The sequence below is a fragment of the Pseudoliparis swirei genome, chromosome 24 (genome assembly GCF_029220125.1).
Source record: "Pseudoliparis swirei isolate HS2019 ecotype Mariana Trench chromosome 24, NWPU_hadal_v1, whole genome shotgun sequence".
NCBI lineage: Eukaryota > Metazoa > Chordata > Actinopteri > Perciformes > Liparidae > Pseudoliparis > Pseudoliparis swirei.
Window position 1 is genome coordinate 11,793,057 of NC_079411.1, and position 13,513 is coordinate 11,806,569.

At 49.6% G+C, this 13,513-nt stretch overlaps 2 protein-coding genes across 3 annotated transcripts in view; both read left to right on the forward strand.

The window, feature by feature from the left end:
* The window catches only part of LOC130190504 (protein jagged-1a-like), a 28,260-nt gene extending 18,246 nt beyond the window's left edge, over positions 1-10,014 (forward strand). For both annotated transcript variants that reach the window (XM_056409949.1, XM_056409950.1), the window contains 15 exons: positions 1,060-1,233; positions 1,977-2,127; positions 2,461-2,625; positions 2,790-2,903; positions 3,517-3,630; positions 3,714-3,827; positions 3,918-4,034; positions 4,625-4,652; positions 5,564-5,649; positions 5,772-5,885; positions 6,430-6,539; positions 6,713-6,820; positions 7,047-7,169; positions 7,741-7,891; positions 8,741-10,014. In XM_056409949.1, the coding sequence (XP_056265924.1) occupies positions 1,060-1,233; positions 1,977-2,127; positions 2,461-2,625; positions 2,790-2,903; positions 3,517-3,630; positions 3,714-3,827; positions 3,918-4,034; positions 4,625-4,652; positions 5,564-5,649; positions 5,772-5,885; positions 6,430-6,539; positions 6,713-6,820; positions 7,047-7,169; positions 7,741-7,891; positions 8,741-9,252 (2,181 nt within the window). In that variant the 3' untranslated portion in view covers positions 9,253-10,014. The remainder of the gene's footprint in view (positions 1-1,059; positions 1,234-1,976; positions 2,128-2,460; positions 2,626-2,789; positions 2,904-3,516; positions 3,631-3,713; positions 3,828-3,917; positions 4,035-4,624; positions 4,653-5,563; positions 5,650-5,771; positions 5,886-6,429; positions 6,540-6,712; positions 6,821-7,046; positions 7,170-7,740; positions 7,892-8,740) is intronic.
* A 1,563-nt stretch (positions 10,015-11,577) lies between these two features.
* Positions 11,578-13,239, forward strand: LOC130189838 (basic proline-rich protein-like). The gene has a single exon (XM_056408790.1). The coding sequence runs from the start codon at positions 11,578-11,580 to the stop codon at positions 13,237-13,239; it is 1,662 nt and encodes a 553-aa protein (XP_056264765.1).
* Positions 13,240-13,513: the final 274 nt, after the last annotated feature.

Consider the following 13,513-nt stretch of genomic DNA (forward strand, 5'->3'; position numbering starts at 1 on the left):
ATCAGGTTTCTCCAACACGTTCCCACTTCCCAACACAAGATAAACCGTCGCTCGCCGTTCCTTTCAGACGCTTCGCCGCCGTCTTCATCTCACGATGCGTCGGTGTTGCACGAGGAGCCGCTAACCCTAACCCTAACCCTCGCCTTGCAGCAGAACCACCTGACGCTCGCTTGATCCACGCTCTTCAGGGATCGGGGGCTGAAACGGCATTTGCTTTATTGAGGGTGGCACTAAATCCCAAATGTGTGTGTGCAGGTTTTAAAGAGTAAAGTCTAGTGTTCTGAACATGCTGCTGAGTTTGGAGCTAGAAGCTAACGGTGAGAATTGTGCCGTGTGGTCAGTAAACTAGCATTAGCTAGCGAGTTAACGCTTGTGGAACGGTAGCTGCTGGTGTGGCTGTGTGTACGCTTTAAGGGTTTAAAGTGAACATCTAATTCACAAAGGAGTGTTGTACAATTGCTAACGAATGAAATATGCAAATGAAGTCTCTTTTAATTGGCGTACTCCGTTAAGGCCCCCCCCCCCCCATGGTGGATAGAGCAGGGCTCTCAAGTTTTGAAGACAGGCAAGAGTGACATTTCCATCAGCACTCCACCCCCCCCCCCTCCCCCGCAGAACGAAATTTTCGGATATCAGTCAGTCGCACGCAATTCCAGGATGCTTTATTTTCATTGGTTGCTGGATTAAATCTCACCCAGATACAACAGATACGTTTTTTTTGTCTGATTGGCTATTGTGTAGCCCATTTCTTTGTTTTGATTGGCTGATAAGTGGCGCCTCACAGCAGAACTCCAGGGGAGCGCTTGATTCCTCCACGGTGAGGGCAGCGCGGCTCATGTTTGCGCGCTGCGGCACATTAAAACATTAAATAGCCGAGAGTTTTTTTCAGCGTGAGAAATACGATGTGTGGCGGGAGTGTCACGCTCAATGCGTGACATTTGAGAGCCCTGCATTAACAAGTTCAACTCTTTGCTGATTAACTGACTCATCGTAAGAAATACAAAATAAAAATGCGCGATTTGTAAATGTAAAATACATATATATATATTTCTCTTCCAGGACCTGGTGAACGGCTACCGATGCGCGTGCGCTCCGGGTTTCGCCGGCGAACACTGCGAGGAAGACGTGGACGAGTGCGCCGGCGGGCCGTGCCGCAACGGCGGCCGTTGCCAAGACGCCGTCAACGGCTTCCGCTGCCTGTGTCCACCCGGGTTTTCTGGGAGTCGCTGTCAGGTGAGCCGGCGTTAAGATCCCCGTTCTTTTATAAATAACATTTTGAAAATGAACAAGTGAATATATATAGTTTGTAAAGGGAGAGGGATGTTATATTGAGAGAAAAGACTTTTAATATTCTCTGATTTAAAGTGGGACATTTATGAGAAAAGGAACGTACAAAGTTTAAAAACTCTTCTGTGGTATTTTTTGGTCAAGGGACCTCATCAACCTGTTAAACAGATAACGTGATCCCTTTAATGTTATATATATAATATTTGTATGTAAATATATATTTGTGTATATATACATTTCTATATAAATATATATATACATTTGTATATCTATACATACATACTGTATATAAATATTTGTATATATACATTTGTATATATATATCTATATAAAAATTTGTATATATATAAAATATAATATACATATTTATATATATATATATAAATAGTTGTGTGTATATACATTTGTGTATAAATATAAATATTTGTATATATACATTTGTATATAAATATCTATACATATATTTGTATATATAATATAATAATATATACATATTTTTATATATAGTATTATATATATATATATAAATAAGTATATGTTTTTTATTTATTATGTCTTCGATCAGAGGCCGTCAGCTGAATTATTTTTAGCGAGGGGTTCTTCCTCCCAAATGTCTGACGTGATCTAAAACGATATTAAAAAGGAGGCGTTCCTCCCGTCGGATGCCGACTTGTTCCCTCTGTCCTCAGCTGGACGTCGACCACTGCCTCCTCGGCCCGTGTCAGAACGGCGGCCAGTGCTTCAACCTGGGGGCGGAGTACGTCTGCAGGTGTCCCGACGACTTCGAGGGCAGGAACTGCTCGCGGCTCCGGGACCACTGCCGCACCACGCCCTGCAAAGGTACGACCCCCCCCCCCCCTCTACTGCTATCTAATAACTTAACGATCAGAATATCTAAGAAAAATGATCAAAATGCTCAAACGGCACATCAACATATTGCTTTTACATCTCTCGTGTTTCCTGGTTCCTAAAAAGAAATGTAACTATAAATTCCATCGGAGGATTCTTGCAAAAGAATTCATTAATTTAGTGCAAATTGCATTTATTTATTCCAAATTAATTTATATTAATAATCTTTTAGGCGGTTGAAGCACACAAACACAAATGTTTCCATTATTAAATGTATAATATGTTGTTACTGGGCCTGACCGTGACCCTGTAAACCTCCCTCAGTGATTGACAGCTGCACGGTGGCGGTGGCGTCCAACAGCACGCCGGGCGGGGTGCGTTTGATTTCGTCCAGCGTGTGCGGCCCACACGGGCGGTGCCGGAGTCACGCCGGAGGACAGTTCAGCTGCGAGTGCGAGGACGGGTTCACCGGCACGTACTGCCACGAGAGTGAGTCCAGACTGACGGTCCACGTTGTCCGTCCTCTGGTGCTTCTGGCTCTTTAATGTCATTTATCATATGATGGATAACTTTTGTTCCCCATTTATCTGTTTTATCATTTATTTTTATTGTATGAACACTAAATATATGAGTAAAAAGATGCTTCGTTACAGACATCAACGACTGTGAGAGCGCCCCCTGTCTGCAGGGAGGAACCTGCATCGACCAGGTCAGCCGGTACCGCTGCATCTGCTCCGCGGGCTGGGACGGACCCACCTGCCAGAGCAGTGAGTCCTCTTCCTCCTCCCTCTTCATCCTCTTCCTCCTCATCTTCCATTTCCTCCTCTTCCTTCCTTGTCCTTCTCTTCCACCCTCGTCATCCTCTTCTCCCTCTTCCTCCCTCGTCATCCTCTTCCTCCCTCATCCTCCTCTGCCTTCTCTTCCTCCCTCGTCATCCTCTTCCTCCCTCATCCTCCTCTGCCTTCTCTTCCTCCCTCGTCATCCCCTTCCTCCCTTATCCTCCTCTGCCTTCTCTTCCTCCCTCGTCATCCTCTTCCTCCCTCATCCTCCTCTGCCTTCTCTTCCTCCCTCGTCATCCTCCTCTGCCTTCTCTTCCTCCCTCGTCATCCTCTTCCTCCCTCATCCTCCTCTGCCTTCTCTTCCTCCCTCGTCATCCTCTTTCACCCTTGTCATTCTCGTCTTCCTCCCTCGTCCTACGCTTCCTTCTCTTCCTCCCTCGTCCTCCTCTGCCTCCTTTGTCATCCTCTTCTCCTTCGTCCTTCTCTTCCTCCTCTGCCTCCCTTTTCCTCTCTCGTCCTTCTCTTCCTCCTCGTCATCCTCCCTCTGCAGCCGACGTGCTGGTCGCGTCGCGATGTTTTATTGTCGTTGTTTGCCGCTCAGACATCGACGACTGTAGCTCCGCCCCCTGCCGTAACCGCGGCGCCTGTCGAGATCTGATCAACGATTTCTCCTGCGAGTGCAACGACGGCTGGAAGGGGAAGACGTGCCACTCGAGTGAGGACAGATCAACCTAAATAAACTGAGTTGGGTCACATGACTTTATGACTTATATATTTATATATTTATTCTACTCCCAGGAGAGAGCCAGTGCGACGAGGCGACGTGTAACAACGGAGGAACCTGCCTCGACGAGGGCGACGCCTTCACGTGTCTGTGCGCCGCCGGCTGGGACGGCGCCGCCTGCAGCGTCGGTCAGCACGCCGACGCCATTTCATATTCCATTTCATTTAGTTTTAGCCGAAGGAGATAAACGTGACATCCGGAGGTTCTCGTGTCCACAGCGCAGAGCAGCGGCTGCCGGCCGAGTCCCTGTGAGAACGGAGGAACCTGCGTGGTCGACGGAGGCTCCGTCAGCTGCCTCTGCAGGGACGGCTGGGAGGGCGACACCTGCAGCCACAGTGAGTCACTGACCCATCCTCTTCCTCATCCTCTTCCTCCTCATCATCCTCGTCCTCTTTCTTCTCGTCATCCTCTTCCTCCCTCATCATCCCATTCCTCCCTCATCCTCCCTAGTCCTCCTCTTCCTCCCTCGTCATCCCATTCCTCCCTCATCATCTTCTTCCTCTTCATCATCCTCTTCCCCCCTCGTCATCCTCTTCCCTCCTCTTTCTTCTTGTCATCCTCTTCCTCCTCATCATCCTCCCTCGTCATCCTCTTCCCTCCTCTTTCTTCTCGTCATCCTCTTCCTCCCTCATCATCCCATTCCTCCCTCATCATCCTCCCTTGTCATCCTCTTCCTCACTCGTCTTCCTCTTCATCATCCTCCCCTCATCATCCTCTTCCTCTTCATCATCCCATTCCTCCCTCATCATCCTCTTCCTCCTCATCATCCTCCCTTGTCATCCTCTTCCCCCCTCGTCATCCTCTTCCCTCCTCTTTCTTCTCGTCATCCTCCCTCATCATCCCATTCTTCCCTCATCATCCTCCCTCATCATCCTCTTCCTCCCTCGCTCACATTCAGATATTTAAGATTTTCTTTCTTTTCCAGATGCCAACGACTGTCTTCCTCATCCATGGTGAGTCCAACACACGCCGATGTACATGTTACATTTTATTTATATATATATATATGTATTTATGTTTATATATCACTCACCACTGACTTCTTTCATGACTTGACTGTTTTATGATTTGTTTTTTTCTGCTATACTTTCCTGTCCGATTCTTGCGCAACATACATTTTGTATGATCTTTTATCGTGAGATTTTTATGGTTTTATACGGAATTTGTTTTGCATACGATGTGTTACTTAAGAAAATAAACATTATTCAACGACTTTTAGAAAAATGTTCATGACATTTATTACATTTTTGTTTACATATTATAACATTCATTATATCATATTATTTCATTCATTTTTTTAACATACTGTGACTTTAAATTTAAACAGACGCATACTAAACTACTTTTGACTTTTTATGGCACGAACAATACGATAACATGTCATTATATGACCGACTATCTACCTTTTTTAAATGTATTTGTATCACTTTCTCACAGTTGTGTATTTATTTATATATAATACTGTTATTACTTTTTGAATTATATTTTTTATATATAATATATATTTAACTTTTTATGCCATTTTTTTATGGCTTAATTCAAAAGAAATGTCTGCAAACAATCCGACACTCTAAGGTTGTTACGTGTTTTATGGCCTTACACACGTGTAAGATCTTTAAAAGAAACCACAGATTAAAAAAAGAAAAAATAATCTATAACCGTTACATATTTTATTGTAAACTCTTTTGTCTTTTCATTTTTTTTGATTTTTATGACTTATGAGATTTTTAATGGCATTCCACACTTTAAAAGAAACCACTGATTTAAAAAAGAATAATAAATAAATAAATGTGTTGCAATCTAAAGTTTGTAAATGTCAAATCGCAGTCCTTCCCCCTAACGCCACCCCCTCTCCGCCCTGCAGCTACAACAGCGGCTCCTGTGTGGACGGAGTCAACTGGTATCGCTGCGAGTGCGCTCCGGGGTTCGCCGGCCCGGACTGCAGGATCAGTGAGTGTTGACCTTTGACCTTTCCTCCATATCCTCCCCATTCTGCTTCCACTTCCTCCCCTCAGACGGGACGGTGGGTTTGTCTCCGTTCGTAACGGCGACTCGCCGCTCGTTGTTTTCAGACATCGATGAGTGCCAGTCGTCGCCCTGCTCCTTCGGCTCCACCTGCCACGACCAGATCAACGCTTACCGCTGCGCCTGTGCAGCGGGGCGGGCCGGCCCCCGCTGCACAGAAGGTAACGCTCTGAGCACTTCACACACATTACGACGATTATATATAGATGTACACGAACGTTCAAAAGTTTGGGGTCACTTAGAAATGTCCGTAGCCTATTTTTCAAAGTAAAGCTCAGTTTTTTTTAATGAAGATACATTAAATGAATCATAACTCCTCTCTCTACATAGTTATGTGTAAATGACTATTCTCTGGTGTTTAATGAAGTCTCTACAGAGGTGTGTAGAGGCCCATCTCCAGTGTTCTAGTGGTACATTGTGTTATCGCCTTAGAAGACTAACATCAATATTTAAAATAAAAATCATTATTTATAACCTCATCAACATCTTGACTATATTTTATATTCATTTTACAATTAATTTGATAAATAAAAGTCTGAGTTTACATGGAAAACACCAAAATAGTCTGGGTGACACCAAACTTTAGGACGGTCGTGCTCATGGGGGTCTGGAGCTCATGGGGGTCTGGAGCTCATGGGGGTCTGGTGCTCACGGGGGTCTGGAGCTCACGGGGGTCTGGAGCTCACGGGGGTCTCTGTGCTGCAGCGGCGGGGCGGCCCTGTGTGGTCGGGGGTCTCGTGGCTCTGGACGGAAGCCGGTGGGACGACGGCTGCAACACGTGCCGCTGTCACAACGGGAGGATCGTCTGCACCGCGGTGAGAAGAGTGATGACATCACTGTTTGTTGTTGTGCTTGTTGTTGTTGTTCTACTTCTTGTTGTTCAAGAAATGTCTTCGTCACAGCTGAAGACGCAGCGACAGGATGGACCCGCTGGCCGTTTAAATGATACGTCAACGTGTCAGAAGTCACCTTGTGTTGTCTCTTAAAGGCGCAGTGCATGAACCCCGCCCAACAGGCCCCGCCCACATCCAGGTGTCACCCTGAGAGCAGTTGCGCCAACATCACCTTCACCTTCAACAAGGACGTCATGGCGATGGTTAGTTGGGGGTCCACCCCCCCCCCTTCACATTTTCTCATCTCCTCTCTTGACGCGTCTCCTCTCCTCTCGCCTCCTCTCTGACGCGTCTCCTCTCTTGACGCGCCTCCTCTCTGACGCCTCTCCTCTCCTCTCCTCTCGCCTCCTCTCTAACGCGTCTCCTCTCCTCTCGTCTCCTCTCTGACGCGCCTCCTCTCCTCTCCTCTGGTCTCCTCCGCCGTCGCAGGGCGTGACGCTGCAGCAGGTGTGCCGTGAGCTCCGGGATCTCTACGCCGGCAGCGACCTGTCCGACTCCTCCGTGACCTGCGAGCCGTCGCTCAGCGCCAGCAAGGAGATCCACGTCGCCATCGTGAGTAAAACATATGTATCCTAAATCTGCACAAGCTCCGCCCCTTTTTCCAAAAGCAAAGTTTATTTAAATGGGTAAAGGAGATAAGAGCTTTAAATGAGTTGAACTGGTTCAAACCGCCTGCTGCTGGAGCCAGAACCATTACATTCTTCCTCTTCCTCCTCTTCTTTTTCCTCCTTATCTTCTTCTTCCTCCTTATCTTCTTCTACTAGTACTACTTCTTCTTCTTCTTCTTCTTCTACGAGTACTACTACTTCATCTTCTACTAGTACTACTTCTTCTTCTACTAGTACTACTTCTTTTTCTTCTACTAGTAGGCCTACTTCTTCTTCTACGAGTACTACTTCTTCTTCTACTAGTACTTCTTCTACATCTTTGCCTCCCCCTTTTTCTTTTTCTTCTCCTTCTTTGTCTCCTTCTTCTTCTTCTTCTTCTTCTTCTGGAAAAGCTTTCACGGTTCATCGTGTTCCGTGACTCGGGGATTTAGAGGGCGCCAGCTCTTATTTAGACTGCAGCGTCACAGATAAACTTTAACGGGCGGTCGTGTTTTTACCCGTTGATTTCACGCCAGTGGACGGACGACCGGCGGAGAGGCCCGACCTTCGCGAAGGAGGTCACGGACCGGATCCTGGACCTGGTCGGCCGGCGGAGCGCCAACAGCACCGTCATCGGCGCCATCACCGAGGTCCGGATCCAGAGGAGGCCGAGCCGCGGCCCCGGCGGTGAGGACGGCTCGCCGGCTCTAAAAAAAATATTTAGTATTTTTAGACTCTTTTTTTATTTTTATTGTTATCTCGCTCCATCGACCACAGCGCCTCACTCGGGTCATGTGACGCCCGCCGTCTGGGCCAATGAGATGCGGTTGATCGGCCCGCAGGGGAACACTCTATTTAATTGGTTTAAATTGCTTCTGCATGCTTTTGGGTCTGAATGGATGATTTTAGGTTGTGGTTTTATTTTTGCAAATTTTTTTGTACGGAGGCTAGGCTAGCAGCTAACGGACTTTCTGCTGAGCTCGGCGTATTTAGCGATCATATTTGTCGACTATAGTGGTCAGGGGAAACCTGGAAAAGTCATGGCATTTTTAAATGGAGATTTCCAGTCCTGGAAAAGTCCTGCAGAGAAAAAAAATCCCAAAAGTTATGGAAATGTTTACGCTGAGTTTTAAATGATTAATATGCTTTTAAAAGAATGACGGCATGTATAATATAAACCGGCATACGTTCTTTCATACTTGCAGCGCACATTTTTCACACTGCAAGTGAACGCGCCGTAACTGAAAAGACATGAATGTTTATTCTTTTAATCTAAACTATTGTCTCATTCATTTGATCCATTTAAGGTTATTTACTGAATGCTTTGGAATTCACATTGTTAATTTAAATATTACTTTTTCTCACTTTTCTATGTTTACACACGAGATTTCACAAATTGTTTGGTCCTGGAAATTTGGTTTGAAGTCCTGGACACCCATTGGTCGACATGTGTGTGACCCCTGATCTCACGTTTACTCTAAAAGTGACTTAAAGATGTTTACGTTGTTGTTGTTGTTTTCTCTTCTGCCCGTCCAGCCGACCACCTCGTGCCCCTCCTGGTGTCCGCGGTGCTCGTCTGGTTGTTGGCGATCACCTTGATGCTGCTGTGGTTCGTGAGGAGGAGGAGGAGAAAGAGGAGCGCCAATGCCGGGGTCAGCACGGCGGCGGCGGATTCGGCGTCTTTAGCGCCGGTTGCCGAGGACAACAACGCCCTCCACAACAGCGTCGGCACCGCCCGCGAGCAGCTCAACCACATCAAGAACCCCATCGTGAAAAACACACAGAACCACCAACACCACCAAAACCACCTCCTGCACCACCACGACAAGAACGCCGTCAACGCCAAGATCAGGAAGTCGGACGGCGGGAGCCAATCGGAGGACGAGGAGATGGACAAGCGGCTGCAGAAGGCGAGGTTCCCCCGGGCGCCGCCGGCGTACTCGCCGGTGGACTGGGAGGACCGGCCCGCCCCCCCACACCGGACTAGCAAACGGGACAACCGGCAGCTGCAGTCGCAGAGCGTCAACAGGGTGGAGAACATCGTATAACCACCGGGGGGCGCAGAGCGAGAACAGGGTGGAGTACATCGTATAACCACCGGGGGGCGCGGAGCGAGAACAGGGTGGAGTACATCGTATAACCACCGGGGGGCGCGGAGCGAGAACAGGGTGGAGTACATCGTATAACCACTGGGGGCGCGGAGCGAGAACAGGGTGGAGTACATCGTATTACCACCGGGGGCGCGGAGCGAGAACTCTGCTGTTGGGTGTCTTTTCTTCTTCTCATTCCACGTTGGATTTTTTTTGCCGTTTTTTTTATTTATGACTGGTCCGAACGGTCCACTGCGATTGGCTGGTTCTCCGATTTCGTGGATATCTTTCGGGAAGGACGGAATGAGCACGAGCAATAAAGACTTGACATGCACGAAAAAGTGTTTTTTGTTTTCCAGAATGAGTTTCGGATCATTTGGGGGAAAAAATATAATTTTTGTTTTGTTTTTCCGTGGTTGGGGGGCGGGGCTTGAGTCAATATGAAGAATTGTCCACGTAGAATGTTTCTGTATAGATCTGTAAATATGTTTTAATTAATCATCGTGTGTATATTTCATTTATTAACTTAATCGTCAAGAGCCTGAAGATATTTACCTTTTTGTTTTTAATTTATGAGCTTTGTTCAGTCAAAGGTTTGTAAACTTTTTGAGGGATTTATTTTTAACGCCAAATGTGCTCTTGGAGAATAGTTTTATTTTGAATTTGTTTGCCTTTTTTTGGATTTGGGCATTTTTGTGCCTCCAACTAAATGTTTTGTACGTTGTGTGTTAGACACATGATGTCATGGTGGGGGGGGGGAGAGACATGATGTCATGGGAGAGGGGTTAGAGACATGATGTCATGGTGGGGGCAGGGGGGCATTGGGGGGGGGTCGATACACACCAACATGGTGGCAGACGTTTTGCTTTTGCTACTGAACATAATTCTTCGGACGACGCAGTTTTTTCTTTGAGGTTTTCGTACGAATAAGAATTTGAGACCCGAGCGTTGATCTTGTTTTTGTGTTTTTAACCTGCGTGAATAAATAACGGTTCTCGGGAGGCAGGAAGTCGAGGAGCGCTCCTCAGCAGGAAGTCGTCGGCGCGTTGTTGAAGTCCGGCTGTGAACGTGTTTTATTTCAGTTTCAGCTCCTCAGGAGTTTGACGGCAGAATAAATTAAATGAGTTTTTTTCTTGGACATTTTCTCTTTTTCAAACCGTTTCATTTTTTGGACTTTGAGAAATAAAAGTCTGTTTGTTACTGACGACAGTGAATTGTTCTCTTTTTGGGGGTAAAGTTATATTTTCTAAGTAATGTGTCTCGTCTCTAAAGAACCAATAACTCTCATTGATCGGCTCATTTTATTCGTTGTAAAGACGACGCTATAGAACTACTTTAGAGTTTATAGGACCAACTAGAATGTGATTTATTTTGTCTGACTAATGGTGAAAGATGCTGTGACATATTGTATAATGTTCTATTACATTTTTAAGAACATTAAACTTCTTTTTCATGATCTACTATATTAAGACTCGTAAAACGTATTTAAACATGCTATACACTTTCATCTAAGATCATAGTATATTTATATATATACACTTTTTGTTTATTTCTATGAATTTTTATTTTTTGTGATTTCATAATATAGTATAAAACCAGGGTTTTTTTCCAGGACATTTTAGGAGATAGAGTTTTTAATGATGTATTCCTAGGACTTAAAAAAAAAGATTTGATAAAACACTACCTACCCAACCTTGAGATTTATAACACTAAAACACAGTTTTCCCTGCGTTGGGACACACACACACACCACATACACAACACAGGAATTTCTACGCCCGATAACCAAACTGTCATAACAAAGTGAGCGAGGGGAACCACAAGCCGTGTGTTTGTGTGTAAAGGGTTCTGTGGATTCTTCTGAAGTTCTGCAAACTTTGTGACTTTCAAACAGAAGAAGATGGTGACGATGGGATTCCACACTGTAGACGCTGATGAGCATTTCATGAGTTCAATTAAAATACCAGCAGACTGAAGCACAAATAAACCTGGTGAACACGTTATAATAACTACTCTGACATTAGTTGAGTGAGTAAACACTTAATTCAGCCGTCATGAAGCACTCAGAACACACATGAGTTCATCCACTAGGCAGGTATAGGTAGAGTTATGGGTAGAGTTATAGGTATAGAGCGTGACTGAAATGTGTTTCTGATGCACATTTCTTTAAAGTCCCTCAAGTGGACCTCAAAGAGCGTCCGTCGCTCCCGTCGCTCAAGAAGCACGACGACAGCCACCAAACTCATGTATATTGTTTTTTGGGGTGTTTTTAATGGCCGAGTCATGAAACCTGAACCTCGGCCTTCTGGCTGCTTCAAAGCGGTCGTTAGGCTCAGCAACGCCGCCGCCTCCACCCGGACACCTCCACCCGGGCACCTTCACCCGGGGCCTCCACCCGGGCACCTCCACCCGGGCACCTTCACCCGGGGCCTCCACCCGGGCACCTCCACCCGGGCACCTCCACCCGGGGCCTCCACCCGGACACCTCCACCCGGGCACCTTCACCCGGGGCCTCCACCCGGACACCTCCACCCAGACACCTCCACCCGGGGCCTCCACCCGGACACCTCCACCCGGGCACCTTCACCCGGGCACCTCCACCCGGGCACCTTCACCCGGGGCCTCCACCCGGGCACCTCCACCCGGGGCCTCCATCCGGGGCCTCCACCCGGACACCTCCACCCGGGCACCTCCACCCGGGCACCTTCACCCGGGGCCTCCACCCGGACACCTCCACCCAGACACCTCCACCCGGGGCCTCCACCTGGACACCTCCACCCAGGCACCTTCACCCGGGGCCTCCACCCAGGCACCTCCACCCGGGGCCTCCATCCGGGGCCTCCACCCGGACACCTCCATCCGGGCACCTCCACCCGGGGCCTCCACCCGGACACCTCCACCCGGGCACCTTCACCCGGGGCCTCCACCCGGACACCTCCACCCAGACACCTCCACCCGGGGCCTCCACCCGGACACCTCCACCCGGGCACCTTCACCCGGGGCCTCCACCCGGGCACCTCCACCCGGGCACCTTCACCCGGGGCCTCCACCCGGGCACCTCCACCCGGGGCCTCCATCCGGGGCCTCCACCCAGACACCTCCATCCGGGCACCTCCACCCGGGGCCTCCACCCGGACACCTCCACCCGGGGCCTCCACCCGGACACCTCCACCCGGGCACCTCCACCCGGGGCCTCCATCCGGGGCCTCCACCCGGACACCTCCACCCGGGCACCTCCATCCGGGCCTCCACCCGGACACCTCCACCTGGCACCTCCACCGGGCCTCCATCCGGGGCCTCCACCCGGACACCTCCACCCGGACACCTCCACCCGGGCACCTCCACCCGGGGCCTCCACCCGGACACCTCCACCCGGGCCTCCACCCGGACACCTCCACCCGGCACCTTCACCCGGGCCTCCACCGGACACCTCCACCCAGACACCTCCACCCGGGGCCTCCACCCGGACACCTCCACCCGGGCACCTCCACCCGGGGCCTCCACCCGGGCACCTTCACCCGGGGCCTCCACCCGGGCACCTCCACCCGGGGCCTCCACCCGGACACCTCCACCTGGGCACCTTCACCCGGGGCCTCCACCCGGGCACCTCCACCCGGGGCCCCATCCGGGGCCTCCACCCGGACACCTCCACCCGGGCACCTCCACCCGGCCACCTCCACCCGGGGCCTCCACCCGGACACCTCCACCCGGGGCCTCCACCCGGGGCCTCCACCCGGACACCTCCACCCGGGCACCTCCACCCGGGGCCTCCACCCGGGCACCTCCACCCGGGGCCTCCATCCGGGGCCTCCACCCGGACACCTCCACCCGGGCACCTCCACCCGGGGCCTCCACCCGGGGCCTCCACCCGGACGCCTCCATCCGGGGCCTCCACCCGGGCACCTCCACCCGGACACCTCCACCCGGGGCCTCCGGTCCGTCTGAGAAACCCGAGTCCGCCTCCATGAGCGGGAGGGCGCTGCCGGCACGAGGAGCAAGGCACCAACGCCGCCGAAAGGGGGTCAGGGGTTTGATGCCCTGCTGTGGCTTGAACTGCTCTCCTAACGACGTGAGCAGATGTGGAGAAAGTTCAACTCCCGACTCCGGTTGTCATGGAGATTGTAATTTAAGAACTCTAGTGTTTGCACAAATTGCCGTGTGTGTGTGTGTGTGTGTGTGTGTGTGTGTGTGTGTGTGTGTGTGTGTGTGTGTGTGTGTG

What these genes read in the sequence shown, in the direction of transcription:
- LOC130189838 (XM_056408790.1), top strand. Translation starts at nt 11,578, where the DNA reads ATGAAACCTGAACCTCGGCCTTCTGGCTGCTTCAAAGCGGTCGTTAGG.